Source organism: Bos taurus, chromosome 2 (genome assembly GCF_002263795.3).
Source record: "Bos taurus isolate L1 Dominette 01449 registration number 42190680 breed Hereford chromosome 2, ARS-UCD2.0, whole genome shotgun sequence".
NCBI lineage: Eukaryota > Metazoa > Chordata > Mammalia > Artiodactyla > Bovidae > Bos > Bos taurus.
Genome location: NC_037329.1, coordinates 94601069 through 94628346, shown reverse-complemented (window position 1 = coordinate 94628346; position 27278 = coordinate 94601069). Strand labels below are relative to the sequence as shown.

General features: G+C 36.6%; 1 protein-coding gene and 1 long non-coding RNA gene across 2 annotated transcripts in view; one reads left to right on the top strand and one right to left on the bottom strand.

The window, feature by feature from the left end:
* Positions 1–26334, top strand: part of LOC132343216 (uncharacterized) — a 38005-nt gene extending 11671 nt beyond the window's left edge. The window contains exon 2 of the long non-coding RNA XR_009491931.1: positions 25549–26334. This is a non-coding gene — a long non-coding RNA (uncharacterized lncRNA). The remainder of the gene's footprint in view (positions 1–25548) is intronic.
* Positions 1558–20503, bottom strand: ZDBF2 (zinc finger DBF-type containing 2). Its single transcript, XM_024981387.2, has 3 exons — positions 20416–20503; positions 18955–19082; positions 1558–15215 (listed from the first exon to the last, which is right to left on the bottom strand). The coding sequence occupies exons 1-3, from the start codon at positions 20473–20475 to the stop codon at positions 8141–8143; spliced, it is 7263 nt and encodes a 2420-aa protein (XP_024837155.1). The 5' UTR covers positions 20476–20503; the 3' UTR covers positions 1558–8140.
* Positions 26335–27278: the final 944 nt, after the last annotated feature.

The window sequence follows — 27278 nt, the reverse complement described above, 5'->3', positions numbered from 1 at the left end:
CACCTCATGTGAAGAGTTGACTCATTGGAAAAGACCCTGATGCTGGGAGGGATTGGGGGCAGGAGGAGAAGGGAACAACAGAGGATAAGATGGATGGATGGCATCACCGACTCAATGGACATGGGTTTGGGTGAACTCCGGGAGTTGGTGATAGACAGGGAGGCCTGTGTTCATGAGGTCGCAAAGAGTCAGACACGACTGAGTGACTGAACTGAACTGAACTAACATAATATTGTAAATCGTCTTATACTTCAATTAGAATCTTTTCAAATAAACATCTGATGAAAATACAAACTTTTCCTTAGGAAGTCATTTTTGTGCTGTGATAAGATGGGTAACTAAGTCTATATAAATAACACTTCATCCTGGGGCATCAAACCAACACAGGAGAGACTATTCATAATAATGCAAAAGTAGAAAAACAATCTTTCCAAGATAATCATGAGAAATTCTTTGCAATGGGCCTCAATGTAGAAAGCTGAGGAATTCTTTAATGCCAAAGAGCACTATCTTGATCTAACATAAGGTTTTTTAATGATCTTTTGAAAGCCTAAGAATTATGTTGCAATTCCACAGACTTACCACTACAGAAATTGTCTTTCATTCATATACATAATGAAAGTGATCAACTAGAGACCTGTTGAATTGATGTTTGGATCCTGGGCACCCACCATAGGGCTAGGCACATCAGTTCAGTTCAGTTCAGTTGCTCAGTCGTGTCCGACTCTTTGCGACCCCATGAATCGCAGCACGCCAGGCCTCCCTGTCCATCACCAACTCCCAGAGTTCACTCAGACTCATGCCCATCGAGTCAGTGATGCCATCCAGCCATCTCATCCTCTGTCGTCCCCTTCTCCTCCTGCCCCCAATCCCTCCCAGCATCAGAGTCTTTTCCAATGAGTCAACTCTTCGCATGAGGTGGCCAAAGTACTGGAGTTTCAGCTTTAGCATCATTCCTTCCAAAGAAATCCCAGGGCTGATCTCCTTCAGAATGGACTGGTTGGATCTCCTTGCAGTCCAAGGGACTCTCAAGAGTCTTCTCCAACACCACAGTTCAAAAGCATCAATTCTTCGGTGCTCAGCTTTCTTCACAGTCCCAACTCTCACATCCATACATGACCACTGGAAAAACCATAGCCTTGACTAGACGGAGTTGGCAAAGTAATGTCTCTGCTTTTCAATATGCTGTCTAGGTTGGTCATAACTTTCCTTCCAAGGAGTAAGAGTCTTTTAATTTCATGGCTGCAATCACCATCTGCAGTGATTTTGGAGCCCAAAAAAATAAAGTCTGACACTATTTCCACTGTTTCCCCATTTAGTACAGGTCTAAATAATATTTGTTAAATACATTAATAAGTAACTGCCTTATCTATGATCAGTTAGATAAATGTAACAGATAAAATATTCACAGTCACAGTTGCCTCTAAGCTGAGCTGTGAAAAAAATGTAACTTTTTCAGTAAAGTTTTTTTCAGTAAAGTTGATAATTTACTTTATATGAGAGCCCCCATTTCAGATTATTAAACGCTTTTACTCTAAAATAAAAACAAAAATTAGATATTTTCAATCATCACATTTATTCATATTGACATCACATGACTTTTGTTATAATACACTGAGAAGTCCACAGATTTTTCTGCCCCACCCCACCGCCCACAGAAAAAGCATTATAAAGAAACACCACACAAACTCAAACTAAGGGACATTCCACAAAAAAACTTGTTTGTACACTTCAAAATGTCAAGTTATAAGATACAAAGAAAGGCTGAGGAACTGTTCCATATTGAAGGAAATTAGAATCATGACAATGTGTGATCCTGAATTAAATCCTGGACCTATAGAGGATGCGTTGGAGCAGTCTGTAAAATCCAAGTGAGACCGGTGGAGTAGAGGGTAATAATCATATCAACACTGGTTTCCGGATTTTGATAAGGTACACTGTGGTTATGTAGGAGAGTAATTTTTTTTTTTTTTTTTTTGGCTGCACCAAGCGACATGCAGAATCTTAGTTCCCTGACTAGGGAATCAAACCCAGACCCCCTCTAGTGGAAGCATGAAGTCTTAACCATCGGACCGGCAGGGAAGTCCCTGTAGGATAGTCATTTTAAACAAGAAACTTTCACTATGACCGGTACCATCATCAACACTTCCTGGCTTTATCGTACATGTAAGATTAGGAAAACGGGCAACTTGGATATGATTCTCAGTTTAGTTACTTGTAAGCAATTCATAATGAAAGTAATGTGTTGACACTGAAAATGAGAATTCACGAAGCACAATGAAAAGAATGCCAAGAAGAGCAGTAAAAAAAAATAAGAGTCAAAAACAGAGGAAGTATAAAGCATTCAAGTATGGAATAAGAGCACTCACAAAGGCAGATATCCAGTTTGTTGTGGATCTGGGGTAGTAATCGAGGATAACAGGTATACGAGGCATAAAGGAACATCTAACCTCACACCTAATAGCTTTTATCGTATTTGTCATCAGAAGACCAGTGTTCTGTTACCAGATTTATCAAAAATTAATTATAAATACTACTCAGCAATTTAAAAAAGAACAAATACTGTTACATGCTATATGAATAACCCCAAAAAACATTACAGGAAATGAAAAAGAGTCAGACACAAAACACAATTTATTATATGATGCCATTTGTATGAAAAGTCCAGAAAAAGCTAAACTATAAAGACAGACAATAGATTAGGGGTGGCCTGAAATTGGGGATTAGGAAGGGAATAGGGATTATTTGTAATCCTCATTTGATTATAGAAAACAATTCATCTTTAATCCCCAAACTGAAGCTCAATGCCTTAATTTTCTCATCGGCTATTTAGTCACAATTACAGTTCCTAACTCAAAAGGGCCCTCTGAAGATCAAATGAGACAACACAGGTCAAAAGTTTAGAACAATTTAGGTCAAAAGTACCAAACAAGTCTGGTACTTAGGGCTCAACATGTACATACACATGCCCAGCTTAAAAATTCAGAAAATAAAACGCATGTAAACAAATATGCATGTAATAAATGGTAAACACAGAGAAAAGTACAAGTTCATACTTTAAAGATTCAGCATTAAAGTACAGTTCGTCCTAATCAAGGTAAATAAAAGACTTTAGGAGAACTTTTTAAATATGTACAATCAAGTATAAGAACACATGAAAATTATTAAATATACTGTTATTTCCCTAAGATTTTTGGTCTCAATGAAGTATAAGGAAATGTTGAGACTCCTCCTCAGCCTTTCATCTTCTTGACATTTTGATGGGTAATTTCCTGATTTTTTTAATTACATGATTTTTCACAGTTTTCCACATTTTTTCTATACATAAAAGTCCTTTATTGAAAATTGGCTTCCAACTAACATTTTTACTTTATTAACATTTTTATATAAGGAGAAGTCTCTTATTTAAGAGACATATATAAGAGAGACTTCTCCTTATATAATCCAATATAATCCTGGACCAAAACTCTAGAAACCAATACTGGTGAGGCCAAAGGCACTGACATAGACACGTACACTCTTCCATGTTTTCTCATTCTTTAAAACATGCCCTAGGGTATTGGAGGCACCAAGTTATCTTCCAGTAGGCGTCAAATAATGACACAGGTACTGCCTCCTGAATTCAATCTGTTCACGGACTCTTTCCATACAGGTATACAAAGTGAAAAACTGCTAACACACCACTCCAGCAGACAAAGACAAAGTTGTTTAATTCTACTCCTTTGAAATAACTACTTCATCGAATATAGCCTATGTATCTTTGGTTAAATTATTTTCTCACCGGCATCAACATTTATATTCCCCTATATTATCTGTATGACGTTTATAAAATGAATTTCTGTTTTCCTTATTCTATCATTTCTTAAGTATTCCCAGATAAAGTTCCTAACGTGAAGAGAAAATAGAGGCAAATTTCAATATTTGATAAATTTTATCATGGTAGTTTTGAAAACAAATTTACTCTTTAAATTGCATTATAAAAAATACATTACTCTTCACATTCATTTTACATGGAAATATATAATCATTTGAGTATTTAAATATAGTTTCTCTTTAGCAAAATCATGTCACTCAGAGCCTGAGTTACACAAAAATGTAAACACACAAGTCCAAAACACACTTTACACATTGTCTACATACTACAAAATTTGGAATAATTATAGAAAACATTTATGCAAGGACAAGATTAATAAAACACTCACTATGGTTATCATTTGATTTTTTACTATTAAAAGAATTTAATGCATACTTGAATACACACAGAAAAATCCAATTTTTATCTAATATGTAAATTAAGCCCAAACAAATTTTGACAAAGGTACACTCTTGTATCCTACCAAACTCTGAAAGTTATTCACTACTTATTTAAATTATAAAATTTACAATTTCAACTTTTCAAGCCTGTCTAAAATAACAATGACTACAGGAACTCAGTAAACATTTCAAAGTGCTTTTTAAAATCATCAGGACTATTTTATACTTTAAACTTTAGATATAAACCTTTTCTTCTTAAGGAAAAAAAAAAAAAGGTACTTAGAAGAGTTTCCAATGTGAAAAATGGTAGTAAATTTTCTTCAAGTTTTTGATCAGTTGAATTATAAGAACTTTCCTCTCTGAATGATGTAATCACAGTAGATATGATACATCACAATCACATGGTACATTTTTTTTCCATATGATCTCTTGCCTTTAAACTGACACTAAAAGCTTGCAGAATGCCTATTAACAGTACTCAAGAGAATTACATGTCTACTTCATAGGGGAAAAAAAACACCAATACCCACAAGTAGAATATTTTTATGAATTAATTGCTTGCTGCTGCTGCTGCTAAGTCGCTTCAGTCATGTCCGACTCTGTGCGACCCCATAGACGGCAGCCCACCAGGCCCCACCGTCCCTGGGATTCTCCAGACAAGAACACTGGAGTGGGTTGCCATTTCCTCCTCTAATGCATGAAAGTGAAAAGTGAAAATGAAGTCGCTCAGTCGTGTCCGACTCTTAGCGACCCCATGGACTGCAGCCTACCAGGCTCCTCCGTCCATGGGATTTTCCAGGCAAGAGTACTGGAGTTTATTTACTTCCTAATCAGTAAGACAGTTTTCTTTCTAAATTAAAATTGCAGGATTATTCCAAATTAGCAGCTGACAGTGATATTTTAAGAAAAGAAATTAAAATATTTGAATATAGGGTAAGTTGAAGTTGCTCTGCAACTAAAAATATAAACATTTGTCCATTTTTTAATCTAATTACTGCTTTAAATCTAGAAGAAATTATTTGGAAAACTCACCAGTGGCCACAAGACTAGAAAAGGTCAGTTTTCATTCCAATCAGTAAGAAAGGCAATGCCAGAATGTACAACTACCACACAATTGCTCTCATCTCACATGCTAGCAAAGTAATGCTCAAAATTCTCTAAGCCATGAATAGTGTACTTCAACAAGCCACTTCAACAGCACATGAATAGTGTACTTCAACAAGCCACTTCAACAGCACATGAATAGTGAACTTCCAGATGTTCAAGCTGGATTTAGAAAAGGCAGAGGAACCAGAAATCAAATTGCCAACATCCACTGGATCATAGAATAAGCAAGAGAATTCCAGAAAAACATCTACTTTGACTACACCAATGCCTTTGACTGTATGGATCACAACAACTGTGGAAAATTCTCAGAGAGGAATACCTGACCACCTGACCTGGCTCCTGAGAAATCTGTACGCAGGTCAAGAAACAACAGTTAGAACTGGACATGGAACAACGGATGGGTTCCAAATCAGGAAAATAACACGTTAAGGCTGTACATTGTCACCCTGCTTATTTAACTAATATGCAGAGTACATCATGCGAAATGCCAGGCTGGATGAAGCACAGGCTGGAATCAAGATTGCTGGGAGAAATATCAATAACGTCAGATATGCAGATGACACCACCCTTCTGGCAGAAAGCAAAGAAGAACTAAAGAGCCTCTTGATGAAAGTGAAAAAGGAGAGTGAAAAAGTTGGCTTAAAACTCAACATTCAGAAAACTAAGATCATGGCATATGGTACCATCACTTCATGGCAAATAGATGGGAAAACAGTGGAAACAGTGAGGGACTATTTGGGGGGGCTCCAAAATCACTGCAGATGGTGACTGCAGCCATGAAATTAAAAGACGCTTGCTCCTTAGAAGAAAAGCTATGACCAACCTAGACAGCATATTAAAAAGCAGAGACATTACTCTGCCGACAAAGGTCCGTCTAGTCAAAGGTATGGTTTTTCCAGCAGTCATGCATGGATGTCAGTTGGACTATAAAGAAAGATGAGTGCCAAAGAATTGATGCTTTTGAACTGTGGTGTTGGAGAAGACTCTCGTTGAGTTCCTTGGACAGCAAGGAGATCCAACCAGTCCATCCTAAAGGAAATCAGTCATGAATAGTCATTGGAAGGACTGATGCTGAAACTGGAATACTTTGGCCACCTAATGCAAAGAACTGACTCACTGGAAAAGATCCTGATGCTGGGAAAAATTGAAAGCAGGAGGTGAAGGGGAGGACAGAGGATGACATTGTTGGATGGCATCATCGACTCGATGGACATGAGTTTGAGTAAGCTCTGGGTGCTGGTGATGGACAGGAAAGCCTGGCATGCTGGGGTCGCAAAGAGTCAGACACAACTGAGCAACTGAACAGAACTAAAAGAAATTATTAATACAATACAATGTCCATAACATACCCACAGGCTAAATAATGGCCCCTGAAATAAAGCTACATTTAGGAACTAACTGTTACACTGTACTTAATTCTGAAGTAACACATTTTTATTTCTGAAATCATGGTATACTGATCAAGTTTCAAATATGGTTTATACAATATAGAAGCTAAAAGTCATGTTTCCCTTTTAGCATCAATGACAGAAAAGCATCCAGTTTCCTTGACTTAGTAGGATAATTGAATGAATCTGTATCAGCACAACCAGTGTCCCTGAATAAAAGATCTAAAGATTTTTTGAGTATGTCAGACCTAAACTGCATATCTTGACATCTTTCATTTGAACTATTAAAATCAGTTAGCAAGTTGAAGGAAGGCCAAACCAATGTACAAATACAGCTTTTCACTAGCAAAATGGGGCTACACTTAGGTTATCAGTTTTATTGGTGTTGGTGGTTTAGTTGCCAAGTCGTGTTCAACTCTTGCGACCCCATGGACTGCAGCCCGCCAGGCTTCTCTGTCCATGGAATTCTCCAGGAAAGAATACTGCAGTGGATTGCCATTTCCTTCTCCAGGGAATCTTCCCCACCCAGGGATCGAGCCTGGGTCTCCTGCATTGCAGGCAGATTCTTTACCACCTGAGCCACCAGGCAAGCTGGTAGAAAAGCATAATCACACTGGCAAGATCCTTTTCCCCGTAAGATCTAGTAATGCTAAAGAAAAACCTACAGATATTGTATATATACAATATGGATGTATCTCAATGAAGAAAGTTGAAGGCCTGCAGATACAGTTTAAAAGAAACAGGAGTCTGTTATGTATTTAAATCACCAGGCAGTTTTTTTAAAACTGGATTAAAGTTAATGAAATCTCATTCTCTGTAACGCTTCTGAAAGAAAGATAAATTGTATTTTGTGTGTGATTATTTAGGTTAATCCCATTCAAAAGCTGAGATAATCTATTAGAACTTCTTTTTAACTACCCAGTTAGAATATGACATTGACAACACTACTTTGAAACACACAGAAGACTCGATTCATATTCATCTGTTCCAATTTTTAAAAAGTAAATAATAAGATAGCATTTTATGTTTGCCACATTCATCCTTGCAGTATTTTAAGCTGCTGACATGAGACACAATCATAAAAAATAAATGGGACACGATTGAAGGCAGAAAAGGGTATATATATTGTGCTAAATTATGTAATATAAATTAAGATGAAGCTCTTCCACAACAAAGGGACAAAGGGCATTAAAAAAAAAAAAACACCCTAACACTAATTTTAAATGAATATTAAAAGTCCTGAAAAATAAGGCTATAGCAAAATAGATGAAGGTTCATTTTTTCCACCAGTTAGGAAAGCTATGTACACCAAGTGCCGAATGTATTTTCAACTGAAGCACTGACTCTTCAACCAGCCCTTAACAGAAACACCTTTAGTTTACTTCATTACCTCATAATTTGTTAGAGAATCGAGTCTTCATTCTATCCGAATACGGTACACCAGAAAACAAACTTCTCAAATCATATGTTCTGATAGGTCTACACGGCTTTCTCTGTTGTCTTCTAGGGTGTTTTTTATTATCATTCTTCTTACTTCGTGCAACGCTGGAAGAGGTCTGCACACGTTGCCTAGAAGAGCTTGCTATAGCTCGTGACTGCTCTTCAGCTCCTGCTGACAGAACTGAGGTGTTTGAGAGCGTATTAGCTGGTTTCTTTGCCTTCTTTAACCTACTAACATTAGGTTTTTTCTTCTTAATATGCATCCTAACAAAAGTGCTCCTGGACTGATATTTGTGACGCAAAAAAACAGAGTATTTTGGAATATACTTTTTAATTATATCACTTAGTTTGCTCTGAATCCAAATCGACCGTTTTTCTGAAGCAATTCTGATATTTTGCTGGGGAATAACTGATCTACAACCTTTTTTGGGAAAATCTGGCTTATTATTAGTTGATACCTTCCTTCTCTGATTTTTGCTTTTACTTTTCAAAAACTTTTTTCTAAATGATTTTGATGAGGTTTTGGCAACATCACGACTTGAAAAAGTTGACTGGAAATTACTTTCCCTCGAAATTTCACTAGAACTAAAAATCTTGGATTTTTCTGGAAACACAGAAGATTCACTGGCCTCCTGACCTGACTTTAGTTCATGTCCTACTGACACTGTCATAAAAGGTACTGAAGCAGAGCTTTGTACATAAGGATCATTATCTTCTGCATTAGAATTTAAGTGGCTAACATGCATTTCAACACAATTATTCCTGTCAGACCCTGGTACTTCTATGTTCAGAGGAGGATCAATTACAATGTGCTTATTCAATGGGTCATAACAATTAAAGGAAGTCTGGTTAAATTTGTACTGTATGTTAATATCCCAATTATTTCTACTACAGTGCCTCCTTTTAGAGACGCGGTTGGATTCACCTTTCTCCAACTTAATATTTGAAGAAAGAATATAAATTAAGGTATTTGATTGCAAAGGCTTCAAAACGCCAATACATGATTCAGGAAATTCTTTTTTTTTAACTCTCTCTCTTGTTTTCCAGTTGTTTTGTAAAAGTAAATACTTCCTTACTGGAGAGTCTTTCTCTTGTCCACTGATTCTTTTTGTCCCTCGTTGACTTGTGAGATTGGTTTGAGTTCCATGCCTATCTTTTATAGCCTGGTCTTGAGAGGCCACTTGCCATGTTTGTTCATGATTCCTTTCTGTTGAAGGATGATGGTTAGGTTTATCTAAAGCCACTGAAAAGTCATCAATATGTGAAGTACCACCCTCTTTATCATCACAATCTGAGAGAATTTGAATTGATGTGGTGTCCTGATTGAGGTCAGTCCAGGTCATCTTTTTTTCTTCATTCAAAAAATTTTTTTTCCTTTTTCTCATCTCACAGTCGCTAACAAAGTAACAGTAGAAATTATCTTTCTTAAATTCCTTCACAAGAGCACTCATTTGCACATCATCTTCTTTCAATATCTGAGACCGCGTTTTCCCCACAAATGAAGGAGGGACAGGAGGCAAGTCTTCAGGAAGTAGTTCATGAAGATCATCTTCTATGACCTCCTTTGCTTTTTCCAAGTTCCTTATAGAATCAACCACAAGAACAGAGTCTGAATGGGAATTATTATGATTTGTTTCTTTCTGGTCAAAAGACATCTTCTTAAATAGGTTGATCTTATTAACAGCTTCTTGAGGCCGGCCATTGCCAGACTGGAGAGAAGGATCACGCTGAAACTTCACCCCAGAACCACAAGTTTCACAGTTCATACTTTCTGGATCAGTATGTTTTAACTTCAAAAGGTTTTCTTGATCAGGCATTTGATGGATCACCAATCCAGGAGATGCATTACAATCCATCGCAGAAACACCAGATTCACAGTTCTTATCTTTTAGGCCAATATTTTCTACATCTTCCCAAAGGCTGACTCCTTTGTCAACCTTCTGCTGTTGCCGAGTTACTGGCTGAGAAGTCTCCTCCCATTCAAAGTTTCTTTTAGGACCACTAGATTGACAGCTCTTGTCTTTGGGGTCACTATATTTTGCCTTTTTTTTTTCAGATTCTTGCGACTGGTAAGTCATGGACTGATGAGAGGAATCAATTTGAAAACTCAGTTCAGAAACATAAGGCTCAGAGCTTGTCTCTTCCAGAATAATATAGTCTTGCTTCTGCTTTACTACTTTGAAGACCTTTTTGGAATGGTTTGTCACTGATTGAGGAGAGGCTTCACAAACATATCTTAGTTCAGAATCACAAGAGTCACAGTTCTCATCTAGGTCAAAACTTTCTGCATTTATACAGCTGATTTCTTTGACAGTCCTTTGAGGCGAGTCAATCACTGGCTGAAAAGGGACATCAGAATCTGAAATCATTTCACAGTCATTATCACTTGCCGTCAGGTCCATAAACAGCATCTTATCTGTTTCTCTGTCTGACTCTTCAAGTTCGTTTATCACTATTTGAAGAGGAACATCAGAACCACACATTATTTCAGAATCCCTAGGTTCACTAACCTCTTCCATGCCAAGATACTTTTCCATCTGAAGATTTATCTCTTTGCAAACCACCTGAGGTTGGTCAACTCCTAACTGAAGATGAACACCAGAATCACATTTTATTTCAGAAACACTAAGTTCACAGTTCTTATTTTCTAGGTCATTCTGATCCTCCTCTTGCAAGTTTATTTCTTTGACAGCCACAGCAGAATGACCAGCTACAAAGTCAACATCAGAATCATAACTTACTTCAAAATCACCTAGTTTGTATCTCTTATCTTCCAGGTAAATATGGTCTTCCTCCCAAAGACCTATTTCTTTAACAGCTTTTCTTTGAAGCTGGCCAGTCACTGACTGAAGAGGATATTCAGAAACAAAATTTATCTTAGGACCACAAGGATCATTGCTTTTGTCTTCCAAACTGGTTTGTTGCTCTTCCAAATCGTGGTGTGGCTCAACCACTGACTGGAGAGGGGTATTTGCAACAAAAATGATTTCAGAATCATTAGGTTCATAGCTCTTAGCACTCAGACGAACAGGTCCCTCCCTCAGAAGATTCATTTCTGTAACAGCCTCTTGAACTTCATTAGCCACAGATTGAAGAGGTCCATCAGAAACAAAGTCTATTTTTGAATCACTAGGTTTGACAACCTTATCTTCCAAGTCAACATGCTCCTTCAGAAGGTTTACCTCCTTAACAACTTCAGTTTGGCCAGCCACTGACTGAAAACAGACATCAGAGTCAGATACAATTTCAAAATGCTTAGGTTCATCTCTCTTATCTTCCATGTCAACTTCATCCCTCCAAGGGCTTATTTCTTTAACAGTTTGTCTAAGCTGGTTGGCCACTGATTGAAAGGGGTCATTAGAGTTAAAATTTATTTCAGAACCACAAGATTGATTGTGCTTATCTCCTAGTTCAGTATGCTTTTGCTCCAAAATAGTTATCTGAGGATGATCAACTACTGACTGATCCGTGAGATCAGAATTCAAACTCATTGCAAAACCACTATCTTGCCTGTTCTTATCTTTCAAGTACACATGATTTTCATTCTTGAGGTTTATTCGTTTAACAGCCACTTTAGGTTGACTGGACACAGATGGAAGAGAAACATCAGAATTATATATTAATTCAGAATCATTAGGTTCATCAACCTTATTCTTCAGGCTCATATCCTCTTCTTTCTGCACTTTTGTTTCTTCAACCACTTCCTGAAATTGTTCGGTCAATGGCTGAAGAGGGTCAGCAGAATCAAAATCCATTTTACCATAACTAGATTCATTGTTTGTATCTTCCAAATGAACATGTTTTTCCTTCAAAAGGCCTAGTTGAGGTTGGTCAATGACTAAATGAAGAAGGTTATTAGTATTCAATTTTTTTTCAAAGCCTCTGGGTCCAGTACTTTCATCTTTTGGGTCAACATGGTCGTCCTTCAAAACAGTTGTCTGAGGTTTTTCATTCATTGACTGAAGAGGGACATCAGAGTCCAAAATTATTTCAGAACTACTATATTTATCACTCTTGTTCTCTAGAAAAACATGTTCTTCTTTCTGAACACTTACTTCTTTATCAGTTATTTGAGGTTCCGTCATTGAATAATCAGAATCTAAACTTATTTCAGAACCACTATATTCAGCACTTTGACCTTTTAACTTAGCATGCTTTTCTTTTTGAAGCCCTAGTTCTTTCACAATCAGTTCCGGTTTGTGAGTCACTGACTGAACAGGGATATCAGTATCCAAACTTGTTTCAGAAACTTTTAACTTATTACTCTTATCTGTTAAATTTACATGTTCTTCTTTTTGGTTTATTTCTTTAATAGCTATGGAAAGATGACCAGTCACTAAATGAAAAGGAATACCAGATTTCAAACTGTTTTCAGAAACAACAGGTACATTATCCTTATTTTCTAAGTGTATATTCTCCCCTTTCTGAAGGTTTCTTTCTTTAATAGGATCTTCAGAATGTCCAGTCATTGAACGAAAAATATCATAATCAAACATTTCAGAATCACTAGATTCATTTCCCTTATTTTCTAAGTGTAGCCACTCTTCATTTTGAGGATTTAGGTTTTTAACAGCTTCTTCTGGCTGCTTAATCACTGAGTGAAAAGGGATATAAGAAGTCAAACTTATTTCAGAACTGGTGGGTGCATCATCTTTCTCTCCTAAGTGTGTACACACTTCTTTCTGAATGAATGTTTCTTTCACCGCTACTTCAGGTTGATAAGTCCCTGAATGAAGAGGCACACCAGAATCAAAAGTTATTTCAGAAACACGAGATTCATTACTCTTATTTTCCAGATCAATAGGATCCTCCTCATAAACAGTTACTTGAGATTGGTCAACTACTGGGTGAAGAGGACTATCAGAATAAAAAGTTATTTCAGAACTAATTGATTCAAAGCTCTCATCATCCAAGTTAACATGCTTCTTATTTATTTCTTCAACATCCATCTCAGGATACTCAGAAACTGACATAAAAGAATCGGAGTCAAAAGTGGACTTACAACTGGAACATCCATAGCTCTTAACTTCCATGTCAACATTTAATGCTTTCAGATTTATTTCACCACGAGAGCCCATAGGGTGAGAATCAAAACTGAGATCAGAAATGCTAGACTTAATACTCTTGTTCTCCAGGTCAATAGCTACTTCCTGAGCATTTACCTCTTTAACTGCAACTTGGGATTGGGCAGGCACCAACTGAGGATCTGTTTTCATCAAATGAAACTTTATCTCAGGACCATGAAATTCACAGTTCATATCCACAAGGTCATTCTTTTCTTTCCAAAGATTGATATTTTCAACATCCTTCTGAGGTCCATCAGACAAGGTCTCAAGAGAGACATCACAATCAAGATATGCTTTAGCACTACTGGGTTTATAATGACTATCTTTTAGAGAGACAGGCCTATCCTCCAGGTTTCTTTCACTGACAGCCATGTGAGGATGGTCGAAGAATGACTGAAGAGAAACATCACAATCAAAACTTGTTTCAGAACAACTCGATCCATAGTTCTTATCAACCAAGCTAATGTGAACCTTCTTCTGAAGTTCTGTTTCTGTGACAGTCACTGGGAATTGGCCAGGCATTGACTGAAGCGAGAAAACAGAATCAGCACTTATTTCAGAGCTACTAGATCCATAGTTCATATCAACCAAGCCAACGAGCACCCCCTTAGGAAGGTTTACTTCTTTCTCAGGCTGTTGGAGGCAGTCATCAGTTGACTGAAGTGAAGCATCACAATCAAAATTCATCTCAGAATCGCTGGATTCATAGCTTTCATCAACCAGCCTAATATGCATTACCTTATGAACACTTTCATCTTTCACTTGAGTTTTGCTGGTAGTCACCTGAAAGGAGTCATCACAATCAGAGCTTCTTTCAGAAATATAAGATGTATTATTCTTATATTGCAAATCAGTATGTACTTCCTTTGAAAGGTTTATTTCTTCAACAGTCACTTTGGATTGGTCCATCAGTGAATAAAAAGAGGAACTGCCATCAAAACTTACTGCAGAATCTCTTGATTCACAGTTCTTATCTTGGTCAGTTTGCTCCCCCTTGCCAAGGTCTGGTTCAGCCTCTTCACAGTGATCAGATGCTGACTGAGGAGAGCCACCAGCAAACTTCATTTCAGAACTCACTTCGATCTTCTGTTCCCAAAAGGCTGACTTGTTAAAAACCAAATGCTTTCCTTCCTGGTTATGATCCATATTAGGAAAGAATTTCTCATGGTGCTTTGGAATGTCATCTTCAAAGATTCCTTTATTAGAAGGCATGTCAGTTTTACTCAGGTTGACTACTGGATTCACTGCAAATTTAGAAAGAGATTCCAATTTTAAAGAGTTTTCAGTACTCACAAATTCATGGACTTTAAAGTCAGTTGACAAAGCTTTAGTCTGAGAATTTACATCTTCCCGTAAGGTCAACTTATCTGAGTTTACACATAAAGACTTTCTGTTTAACTCTTTAGGTTTCTGATATGGAACTGAAGAAGTTTCTGGATGGGATGGTAGCATAGGGTTTCTAGAGCCCTTGTTTAGCTGTTTAAGGTATTTGTCAGCTTTGTTTGGGTCACATTTGTTAACTAAATCCAAATGGACTCCAAGTGACAAACCAGAAGTAGTGTCAGTTGTAACTGGTCTTTCATGAGAACTTTCAGGTGAACAACTAACAGGAGCATTAGAAATCACTGACGAACATATTACACTTTGTCTATTATTTGTACTGTGACTAATACCAACTGGATTAAACTCTTTCACACTGCTCCCAATTTTATGAATGAACTCCAAGGGATGCTGTTGTCCTTTTTCCAGTTTTTGAATAACTGATGGTCGATCTGAAACACTATGCATATATTCCTGAGGCCTAGAATACACCTTTTCAATGGGTTCAGATGCCTTGGTAGATATCTCTTCTCTGACTCCAGCAGCATCCTCAGTCTTTATTTCAGGACTAAAATCATCATTAGGAACCACTTCTGAAGGTGACACAGTAGTCATATGAAGTCTCTCATTTTGCATTGATCTAAAAAATAAGGGGGAAAATTCCATTAAAATATTTTGACATCCGTTTAAGATTTTTCAATGCATAATAAATTCTATGTTCTTTCTATCCTGGGCCAGATTCCTACAACAGAGAGTTTCAAAATAAATTAATTTTGTAACATTTGGCTAAGGACAGAAAGGAAGGTAGAATCATAAAATCAAACAAGTTGAAAATCCCAAAGGATTCTATGAAACCAGCATCACCCTGATGCTATACCAAACAAAGATATCACACACACACAAAAAATTACAGGTCAGTATCACTTATATTGATACATAGACATAAAAATGCTCAACAAAATATTAGCAAATCAAATCCAACAATTCATTAATGGATCACACACCATGATCAAGTGGGATTTACCCCAAGGATGTAAGGATTTTTTAATATCTGCAGAATCAATCACTGTGGTATACCACATCAACAAACTGAAGAATAAAAACCATATGATGATCTCAGTAGATGCAGAAAAAGCTTTTGACAAAATTCAACATCTATTTATGATTTCAAAAAAACTCTCCAGCAAGAGGGCATAAAGGGAAGATATCTCAACAAAATAGGCTATTTATGACAAATCCACAGCTAACATCATACTCAACAGTGAAAAGTCTAAAGCATTTCCTCTAAGACAAGAAAAGGATGAACAAGACAAGGATGCCCACTCTCACCATTTTTATTGAACAGTTTTAGAAGTCTTAGTCACAGAATCTAGAGAAGAAAAAGAAACAAAAGGAATCCAAAATGCAAAGGAAGAAGTAAAACTGTCATTGTTTGCAGATGACATAATACTATACATAGAAAATCTTAAAGATACCACCAAAAAAAATTAGCACTCATCAATGAATTGATAAAGTTGCAGGATACAAATTAGTATACAGAAATCTACTGCATACACTAACAACAAACTATCAGAAAAGTTAAAGTAACAATCCCATCTACCACCACATCAAAAAAGAATTAAATACCTAGGAATACACCTACCTAAGAAAACAAAAGATCTGTACTCAGAAAACTATAAGACACTGATGAAAGAAACTGACAGAGGTACAAACAGATGGAAAGATACACTGCGTTCCTGGAAGAATCAATGTTAAAATGAACATACTACCAAGGCAATCTACAGAGTCACTGTAATCCTTATCTAAACACTAAAGGTTTTCTTCACAGAACTAGAACAAATAATTTTAAAAGTTGTATGGAAACACAGAAGACTCTCAACAGCCAGAACAATCTTGAGAAAGAACAGAGCTAGAGGAATCATGCTTCCTGACTTCAGGCTACAGTCATCTATACAGTATTGTTCTGGCACAAAAATAGATACATAGATCAATGAAACAGAACAGTGTTCAGAAACAAACCTACACACTTATGCTCAATCTATGACAAGTGGAAGTCACCCAGTTGTGTCTGACTCTTTGGGACCCCATGGACTGTAGCCGGCCAGGTTCCTCTGTCCATGGAATTCTCCAGGCAAGAATATTGGAGTGGGTTGCCATTCCCTTCTCCAGGGGATCTTCCCAACACAGGGATCGAACCTGGGTCTTCTGCACTGCAGGCAGATTCTTTACCATCTGAGCCACCAGGGAAGCCCAAATCTATGACATAGGAGGCAAGACAGTCTCTTTAATAAGTGATGCTTGGAAAACTGAATAGCTAGCTACATGAAAAAGAATGAAATTAAAACTTTCTCTTAACACCATATACGAAAATATACTCAAAATGGATTAAAACCCTAAATGTAAGACCAGATACTATAAAACTCCTAGAGGAAAACATAGGCAAAACACTGACATAAATCACAGCAATATTTTTTTGGATCCATCTCATAGAGCAATGGAAATAAAAGCAAAAATTAATGAACAGGACCTAATTAAACTTTAAAACTTTTGCACAACAAAGGACATCATCAACAAAATAAAAAGACATCAAGCATACTCAAATTTAGAAAACATCCTACAAAATAACCGGCCAGTCAGTACTCTTCTAAAAAGTGTCAAGGTCTTAAAAGCAGAGACAGACTAAGGAGCAACTCAAGATTATGGGAAAGTACAGAAACGTGACAATTCAATGCACTGAGTGGTCCTGGATGGAATGTTGGTCCCCAAAACAGGACATTAGTAAACACAACTGACAAAATCTGAATGAGTTCTATAAGTAGTGTGGTATCATGGTGATTTCATGGATTTGATCACTATACTGTGGTTATTTTATTTTTCTTGCTTATTTTTGGCTGCACTGGGTCTTCCTGGCTAGTGTGCAGCCTTTCTCTAGTTTCAGGGAACAGGCTACTCCTTGAGGAGCACGGGCTTCTCACTGCACTGGCTTGTCTTGTGGTAGAGCACAGACTCTAGACCCGCGGGCTTCAGTAGTTGCGGCTCATAGGCTCTAGTTGTGGCACACAGGATTAGTTGCTCCATGGCATGCGGAATCTTCCCGGACCAAGGATCAAACCCGTGACCCTTGCACTGGCAGGCAGATTCCTATCCACTATCACTAGGGAAGTCCACTGTGGTTATTTTAGACTTAACATTTGGGGAAGCTAGGTGAACATTACACAAGAAAAATCCCTTGTACCAGTTCGCAACTAAATTTTTTAAGTCTGAAATTATTCTAAAATGAAAAGTTAAAAAATAAAAACTATTTTAATGTCCATAAACTTTAGCCCAAAAGTTCACAGTCTAGAAGTCTACCCCACAGAAAGAGCTGGATGTACAAATATGTTTGTTGAAGCATTTTTTATATACACTATAAACTGGTAATTTATACTGACCTCAAGATAGGTTAATTCCATCTTTCCACCAGCTAAGAAAACAAATATTTTTTCCTAACTTTTCCCCATCATAACTTTTTCGTCATTTGCTAAGTTTTAGGTTGGTGACTTGCAAAGTGTGCAAGAAGTTTACCCTTTATTCTGCTGCTAGGACTAAAGTCAACTAATACTGTACAGGTGTGCTAATGATCTATGTTGCTTTACCTTAACAGCTGTAGCAGCAAACTCATCCAAGTACATAATCTGATTTTCTACCAAAGTTCTTCTTCAACATAGGACATTAACTTTTTAAAATGTTATCAAAAGATTTTTTATTAAAACAAGCAAAATGTATTAATAAAAGAGTAAGCTATCAAGATACTGACAAATTATAAAAATAATCAATTCCGTTTTACAGAGTAGCACAGAGTTAGCAAATAGTTCCATTAATGTGGAATAAATTTTTACCTTGACTATCCTTACTTAGCTACTATCACCAACTTTTGGTTACTAATCTTGTTAAAGTTATGTTTGTTCCCACCTTTTTACCCTGCTTAATCCTGTGGCATCCTTGATGATACATATTTACTGGCCTGACTTTTCTTTAGAAAAAGCATAGTATAGTCCATATCTTTTAGAGTGAGATTTTTTTTACTTAACTTAGGAAAAATGTTTAAACAACTGCAAGGATAAGTTACTAGATAAAGGTTCACGTTATATTCCCTGATTCAAAGATTCACTTTAGGAAATATTAGGATGTTAACACAAACATCCACTGTAATATATAACTACGTACTAATATTCCCTAGAGAGGGGCATGGCACCCCTCTCCAGTATTCTTGCCTGGAGAATCCCACGGACAGAGGAGGCTGGTGGGGCTACAGTCCACAGGGTCGCGCAGAGTTGGACACAAATGAAGCAACTTGGCACACATGAATATACTAATATTATTTCACTCAGTTACTCTACCTGCTTTCCTGATAACGACACGGGTGGTGCTGCAGTACATCCTGCAAGAAACGTTCCATCAAACTAGCAGCACCCATCCGTCGTCTTTTCTGTGTGATCAAGGATCTGTGATAGTCACTGGATAGATGCTGGGAAATAAAAAGAAAATGAATGTTTCTAAATATTCTAATGGGTAAACATACTAATGGGTAATACTCATTAGCATTGAGAGCATCACAATATAGATTCATCATACTCCTGGTAAAAGTATAAATTGATATACCCTTTATATAAAGCAATTCTAAAATACTCATCTGAAAACCATTTAAGGGGAGCGCAAATCAATGCAGAATATTAGAGGACATGCAGCTCACTTCTCCCCATGAACATATCAAAAATACATCTACATGTGAAACAATTCTTCCTGAAAACTAACTGGAAATGAGTAAAAGGACTCCTGCACAACCATGGCTGTAAGAGAGATACACAGGAAGGGTAGGAAGGGTACGAAGGGAAGAAAAACAAGCAAGTGGTTTGTACCTGTGCTTAGGGAAGGGGATTCAAAGGCAAAGGGAGACCAGTCTCTCGGGAGGGTAAATGACCCATACAACCATTCTGTTTTTCACTTTCAGTACAGTATTCAATAAATTACATGTTACCCAATCATTATAAAACAGGCTTTGCATTAAATGATTTTGCTCAACTGTAGACTGATGTAAGTATTCCAAGTACTTTTAGGGTAGGCTAGGTAAGCTGTGATATTCAGTAGGTTGAGTGAAGTCACTCAGTCGTGTCCAACTCTTTGCGACCCCATAGACTGTAGCCTACCAGGCTCCTCTGTCCATGGGATTTTCCAGGCAATAGTACTGGAGTGGATTGCCATTTCCTTCTCCAGGGGATCTTCCCAACCCAGGGCTCGAACCTGGGTCTCCCGCATTGTAGACAGACGCTTTACCGTCTGAGCCACCAGGGAATTCAGTAAGTTAGGTGTATTAAAGGCATTATCAACTTAAGAGACTTTCAAATTATTATCAGAAATGTAATCCCACCCTTCTGCCTCAGGGTCTCTATCCTTGCTATCCTGTCCCTCTAACCTATAAACTCTGCCCCCCAAGATATAAGCAAGCCTGATCCCCACATTGCATTCAAATCTCAGCTCAAATGTCATTTCTGTAACCTCACCTGGCCACTCAATCTAAAACCGCACCTTCTTCCCTATTTTATTTTCCTCATATCATTTATCACAGTCTGACACACCATGTACTAAATTTACGTGACTACTTATTTTCTGTCTTAGTGCATCAAACTGTAAGCTTCATGAATAAAAGAAACTGCTTTTGTTCACAGCCATATCCCTACAAGCCACATCTCCTCATTAGTAGATTCTCAATATGGTCTGTTAAATGAATTTGATTGTGTAAAAGAAGCGAAAGTTATGAGTAGGTCCTTTGTGGTATAACCATAGTAATAGGATCTTCTCACCTGCTCCAGGTTATTATAGAATACACAACAAAAACTGCAATATCCTGATCTGTTCTGCATGTTGAAAAACCAAAGTCAGATGGCTATTGTCCTTGAATACTCAAACTGTAAGAAAAGAAAAATGACAAAAACACAATAATTCCTTACTACCATGAAGAAGATAGCCATGATAACACCATAGAAGAGAACTTCATTCTTGAGTCCTACTCACTAGTATTTCTAATAATTATGAGAATAGAAAGGGCTACCATGTGCTACCAAACCAATCAGTGAGCCTGCAGTTAACTGAGACCTTTCTTCTTTTTTTTAAATTGAGGAATATTTGATGCACAATATATGTCTCAGGTGTGCAACACAGCACAATTCACAATTTTTAAAGGCTATATTCCATTCATAGTTGTTATAAAATATTGGCTATATTCTGTGTGTTGTACTACATATCCATGTAGCTTCCCTATTTTATATACAATTCTTTGTACCTCTTAATTCTCTGCATTTATCTTGTCCCTCATTTCTTCCCTTTCCACCTGGTAACCACTAGTTTCTTCTCTGTATCTGCTAGTCTGTTTCTTTTCTGCTATATTCACTAGTTTATTTTTTAGATTCCTCATGTATGCGGATATATGAGATATCATACAGTATTTGTCTTTCACTGAGACCTATGCATCTTCTAAAAGAATAGTGTGTTGCCAATATTTGAAGCCTAGATGACTACATTTTTACTGATTTCCTGGTAAGTTGTTAAGAATTATTGGGAAGTGGTTCAGTATTGAATACAGTACTCAATTTTTAAAGAAAAATTACTATTCCTAAATTGTTACTATAGTATACTTACTATACTCTAATGAAGCTCATTAATTTTTCCATCATGCTTCTACACAAAATCCCAGATCATGTGAACACTCAGTGTCATATATAACATCTTATTCTCTATCATGAGAGTAAAGATACCACATTTATTTTCTGCTTAATCCACAAAGAGGAAGATTTTAAAGTAATTTATCCAACGAAGTTGCTAAAAAACAAAATAGCAACCAATATAGCTTCTGAAGCAAAAGATATTTCTCTTCTGACAATTACATAAACCAAACATGAAGATTTTTTTCCAACTAGTGGAAATCCAACAAAAATTTCTCTTAATGAGAAACAGTAAGAGACACAGGAATAGTTGATTTGTTAAACAGGAACAGTTTATTTATTAAACAAATAAAGAAGAGTTTCCAAGGTTCAACCCTCAAGCCCAAAACTATAATCCTTCAACACTTCATAATATAGTGATTTCCAAGCCAGGCTGAATATAAAAATCATCCTCCAAAATTCTGATTTAGTAAATCTGAGAATAGAGCCTAGAATTTAGAATTTTTAAAATTTATTTACATACTCATTTATACAAAATGTGACAAATTTAAGTAATAAATCCAATACAATGTAGCTTTTTGCTGTTTTGTGAAAGTGAAAATAGGATTTTTAAGAAATAATTTCATTAAGATTTTAATTCTAATTATTTTAAACACTCTTTACTGTCAAAAAATATAAAGAGAATGACTCTGTAATATTATTTCTGATAAGCTTGTGTGCAACAGAAAAAGTCTATTCACTAAAATCAGTGTTCAAACATTGAAATCACAACCTTAAAACCAATGAGAATAACAAAGCTTCATTAAATCAAAATTCGATCATAACATTCACTTACCCATTACTTTTTATTATGAGAAACTTTGATAGTGTCTGACTTCTCACTTATAAGGAAAATAAACCAATTAAATCAGCCTCTGAAATAAAGAATATTAAAGAAATTATTTACTTAAAATTTGATCTTTTTTCCTTTAATTTCCTTTACTTATTAACCTGAAGCAACAAAATGAAAGAAATTTTAAGTTGCATTCACAGATATGGCAATTTTCAGGCTGAGATAACTCTATAGAGTTTAAACCTAAACTCTGAAGATAGTTAAATAAAATTTTTAGTGCTTTATTTAAAATATAATTAAAACATTCATTGAATAAAAGGCAAAATGAAAGTATGAGTCTACCATGTCACACACATGCGCGCAAAATTTAAATTTTATCTTTAACCCTTATGGTAACTCCCAAGGCATTATTACCTGCCATTTCCATTATCTCTAGTGCCATATATATGCCACAATGAAACAGACCTACAATAAACCAAAAGCACCCATTGGCATTTTGAAAAATTCACATGCTAGGACCCCAAAAACATGGAACCAAAATCCCCTAGTAGGAAGCAGGCACATGCATATTACACAAATTTAAAACATTCCAAGATGATTCTGATATAGGTTGAACCAATAACATGTCATTTTTCATGTAGTAACAAAATCCTTAAAGGTACCATTTCTTTGGGGCCTGGGATGATATTAAATGACCAAATGGCTCTTTTTATACAAACTCTGAATTCTATTGGTACCTGGTATTTTTATAAAGTAACAAATCATTTACCTTGAGCAGAAAAGATCAGATATTTCATCAGCTATATTTAGTCCTGGCAAACATCTATAAATCAAAATAAAACTGTTTAACAAAAAAAAAAAAGATAAGCCCTCTAAGTGTCTACCATTAACTAAATAAACACCTTGAAGTCACAATTTAAATTTGAAAAGTGACACAATTATGTATTCAATAACAGAAGAAAATTAACTTTTGAACACAAAGCACTTTATATACTATGACTCACTGAATCCCACATGACCTCTTAAGACGTTCTGGAACAGAGCAACTCTGATGGTTCACTGAACCCACCGTCAAATACGTCAGATCTCTGGGTTCTGGGAACAGTAGCTGTAAGAACGCAAGGCACAACTGTGCCTCTGGTAGGGTTAAGAACAAAGACGCCATCAAACCCAAAACGAACTTTATGAGAAACTTTTCAAAGAAATATTTATGTGAAATTTAAGTTTGGGTCTTGTACTAACCACGCCAACACTTAGCTCTTGTGTTAGTTTTAGTTTTTTAAAAAAATACTGTCAATTCCCTATCAGCTATCTATATCAATTGACAATTCAGCCAAATTATCAATGTTTTATTCCTCCACATTGTTGTGAGCTAAGTGTTGACTCCCCCCCTCCCCCAATCCCTTATCCAGAATCACTGGTTAGCAAAAAAATTCCAACACTTGGACTCAACACCTGACACCATTGTCTGATCAAGAAATAAACATTTAGCTCCTACCCTGGTTAAAGCTCCATGCTAGGAGCATGAAGGGGTAGAAAGAAATATAAGACAAGCTTTCTTGCTCGTAATAAGTTTAAATAGAACTGGGAAATAAATATAAAAATATGAGGTGGTATCTGAGAAATGTCTAGGCACAAATAATACATGCAAATGGGTTTAGTTGCAAATTTCAGTTTTAGCTGTAGGAACCAGGATATCACAGCAGATACGATTTTATAACTGGACACTGGGAACCGCACAGAATTTGCTGACACAATTGTCAGGAAAAGATATTCCAAGTATCACAGAGGTAAAAGTACAAAAGCAAGAAAGCACGAGGTACCTTTGGAGATGGTAAGTCGACAAGTTCAGCTGGAGCTACGTTTTCACTTAAGAATTTAAGGGGCATTAGAGCAAGAAAAGTAGACTGAAGTTTGACATAATAGGATTTAAAAGCAGACCGAAGATTTAGACCAGGGATCCCCAAACTCTGGGACCTAATGCCTGATGATTTGAGGTGGAGTTGATGCAATAATCAAAGAAAGAAATCAGTGCACAATAAACGCAGTGTGCTTGAATCATCCCAAAACCATCTCCCTCACCCCCTTCTTTGTCTGTGGAAAAACTGTCTTCCACGAAACCTGTCCCGGGTGCCAAAAAGTTTGGGGACCCCTGATTTAGACCATATCTTTAGGCAGCATATAAATTTTTTGAAAAGCAGTGTATTCAGAGAGTGCTTTAAGAAAATTCTAGAAAAACAGTTCTTCCCTACTCAAGATGTTTTTCACAGGATTAGGAATATAGCTTTAAACTATTCAGCACCATTTCCTAGAATATTGAAGAATTAGTTAATACCCAAAACATTTAAGTTCAAAGAGTCAGTATCCCTTAAAGCAAAGACTTAGTCCCATTTATGCTTATAAATTAGGAAAACACACATTAACTTTTTTTAAGAAATGACTTTTATTAATTTTATTATGAGATTTATTGACTTATTTATTATGAAAGTAAAAGAAAATTATAGCACAATTATAAAAATTAAGAAAGAAAAAGCATAGGAATCAGCCATAATCCCACTACCCACCATTCAATTTGCCATATAATCTTGTTCCAAACATGTTTTTACAAAAATGGAATGATACTACCCATTCTATTTTATAGTCTCCTCTCTTTTAACCATAGATGATGAATACCTCTGTATGATAATATATATAATTCTAAAACAGAATATTTAGACTATATACTATTTCATTTTATCAGTGTAAGATAAAAGTCCTCTTGCCTAACAAGAAAAGACCCAGCAGTTGGTGAGTTAACTTTTTAAAAATTAGTCAATAAGATGATTTGTAAAATACATACATATATAACCTTAATATTTTATCCAACTTAAAACATACAAATTAATACACGCTTGATTTAAGATCAAGATGGGCTTTTTTGCTTCACTGAGGTCTCTTTGTGGACAAGTCAGCTTGAGTTCCGAGTCTTTTTTCATATTTTCATAAACACATTTGATTTACCCTCAAGGAGTTTCTGAAACCAAGTCCCCCTAAAACTGAGTTCCTCAGATGACTTTTATAATTAACCTCTCTATCCAAAACTTTATTCCCTTTCTTATCCCACCCCTGCTCCCTTTAGGATTGAAGTAAGTATCAAAGAAAAGGGGGGTCCTGAGACCCAGCAGGACCCTGAGGGGCCCTCCCAGGTGCAAAAGCCTCTCCATGTCTCCAATTTCTTGTTTGTAGAAAAAGGCTTTAGTCTCCTAGACCTTCCCTGAGTTCCAAAAAGCAAAGAGGGAAGTGAGAATGCAGAAACAAAGGAAAAGCAGTTAGTCAAGAAAACTAAGTATAGCTTAAACAATATTTCAGTGATAAAACAATCGTAGGGGGTGTGTGTGTGTGTGTGTGTGTGTGTGTATAATAATCTGAAGCATAACTTCCAGCTTTTTTTTTTTTTTTTGCAGAAACTAAGAGCCCTCCCATACCCAGGCCAGGGATGGGTGTAGCTGACTACATGCTGAAAGTAAGTAGACTGAAAGCAGGTAGACTGGCTGGAACCAGAAGGTTAATGATTAAAAGTTCTGAGCCATCACCCAATTATCTCACCACAAACCAATCAGAAAAAAGTCCATCAACCCTCATCCCAAATGTTGTCCTTAAAAGACACTTCCTGAAAGTCATCAGGGAGTTTGGTTCTTTTGAACACGAATTGCCTTTTTTCCTTGGTTGGCACCCTGCAAATAAACGCTGTACTTTCCTTTACAACCTGGTGTCAGTAGACTGGCTTTGCTGTGCAGCAGGCGAGCAGACCCAAGTTCGGTTCGGTAACATTTCCATTTTGGTTCCTCTAAAACAGAATAAGAACTTAAAGACATTTTCAAAACCGAAAGCACTATAACGATTAATGCTTAAGAATTTCCCAAACCTTTTACAGTTGTGATACCCAATTAAGTACTTTTGCAACAGCCTTTTTTTGAGGCCAAAGCATTTATTTTTCATAAAAATAACAATGCTACAAAAAAAATGACAGTGCTTACACTCTTTTTTCATTGATTTATGTAATATTTAAAACTGCAAAAAACAATCTGGGGCAGGGAATAGAGATCTCTGAAGTGCTTGAGATAACCAGCAGAACTAACTCAAAACAGAAGTAAAGTTGTGCTTTTTTTTTTTCCCCAGAACTATTTCTTGCATATCTAAGATCTGTACCTACTGCAGAGATAAATAAACACATTGCTGAAATGCCTTGAGTTAGAAGCATGTAAGTTTCTCAAGCTGTGACACTGAATAAGAACTAAATCCAGAATCCCTGTGAGAAATATTTTTCAATTGCCCGACAACAGAGACATCAGCTCAACAGCAAATAAGGAAAGACTGGGACTTTTTCTGATGGTCCAGTGGTTAAGACTCTGCGCTCTCAATGCAGGAGGCACAGGTTTGATCCCTGGTAACAAAAGTAAGATCCTACATGCCCTACAGAGGGGCCAAAATAAATAAATTAATAAGTGAAAGTCTCGACCGACTCTTTTCGACCCCGTGGACCACAGAGTCCATGAATTCTCCAGGCCAGAATACTGGAGTGGGTAGCCTTTCCCTTCTCCAGGGGATCTTCCCAACTCAGGGATCAAACCCAGGTCTCACGCAAGGCATTTGGATTCTTTACCAGCTAAGCCACAAGGTAAGTCCAAGAATACTGGAGTGAGTAGCCTATCCCTTCTCCAGGGGATCTTCCTGACCCAGGAATTGAACAGGGGTCTCCTGCATTGTGGGCGGATTCTTTACCAACTGAGCTATCAAGGGCATTTGGTCTACTGAATAAGAAAATCTAAAATATTTTTCTAGCAATAGGAAAACAATAGGGGAGCAATCACAAAATAATGACCAAATGATATTAAAAGACCATCTTAATTCAGGGTACCTTTCTTTATAACATTATTAACTAATTTTCAATTTCCCACTTTTTTGCATTATCTGCCTTATAGAGGTTTACCTCTGATGACAAGAATTATCCTGGATAACTTCACTCAGTCTTAATAGATAACTTCTAGTGAATACTTAATCAAATATGTTCCAGGCACTAAATCAAGTTTCACATGCATTACTGCATGTGAATATCAAACACCCTTAAAAGGTTGGTGTTCCAATAACTCCCACATTACAAATCAGGAAGTTCAGAGAGAAGCACTATCTTATT

Excerpts from the sequence above, each read along its gene's own strand:
- ZDBF2 (XM_024981387.2), bottom strand. The coding sequence starts at position 20,475 with ATGCAGAACAGATCAGGATATTGCAGTTTTTGTTGTGTATTCTATAAT. Across the intron at positions 19,083-20,415 it reads TCTATAATAACCTGGAGCAG|CATCTATCCAGTGACTATCA; the intron begins GTGAGAAGATCC and ends TTTATTTCCCAG. Across the intron at positions 15,216-18,954 it reads TGTCGTTATCAGGAAAGCAG|ATCAATGCAAAATGAGAGAC; the intron begins GTAGAGTAACTG and ends CTTATTTTTTAG.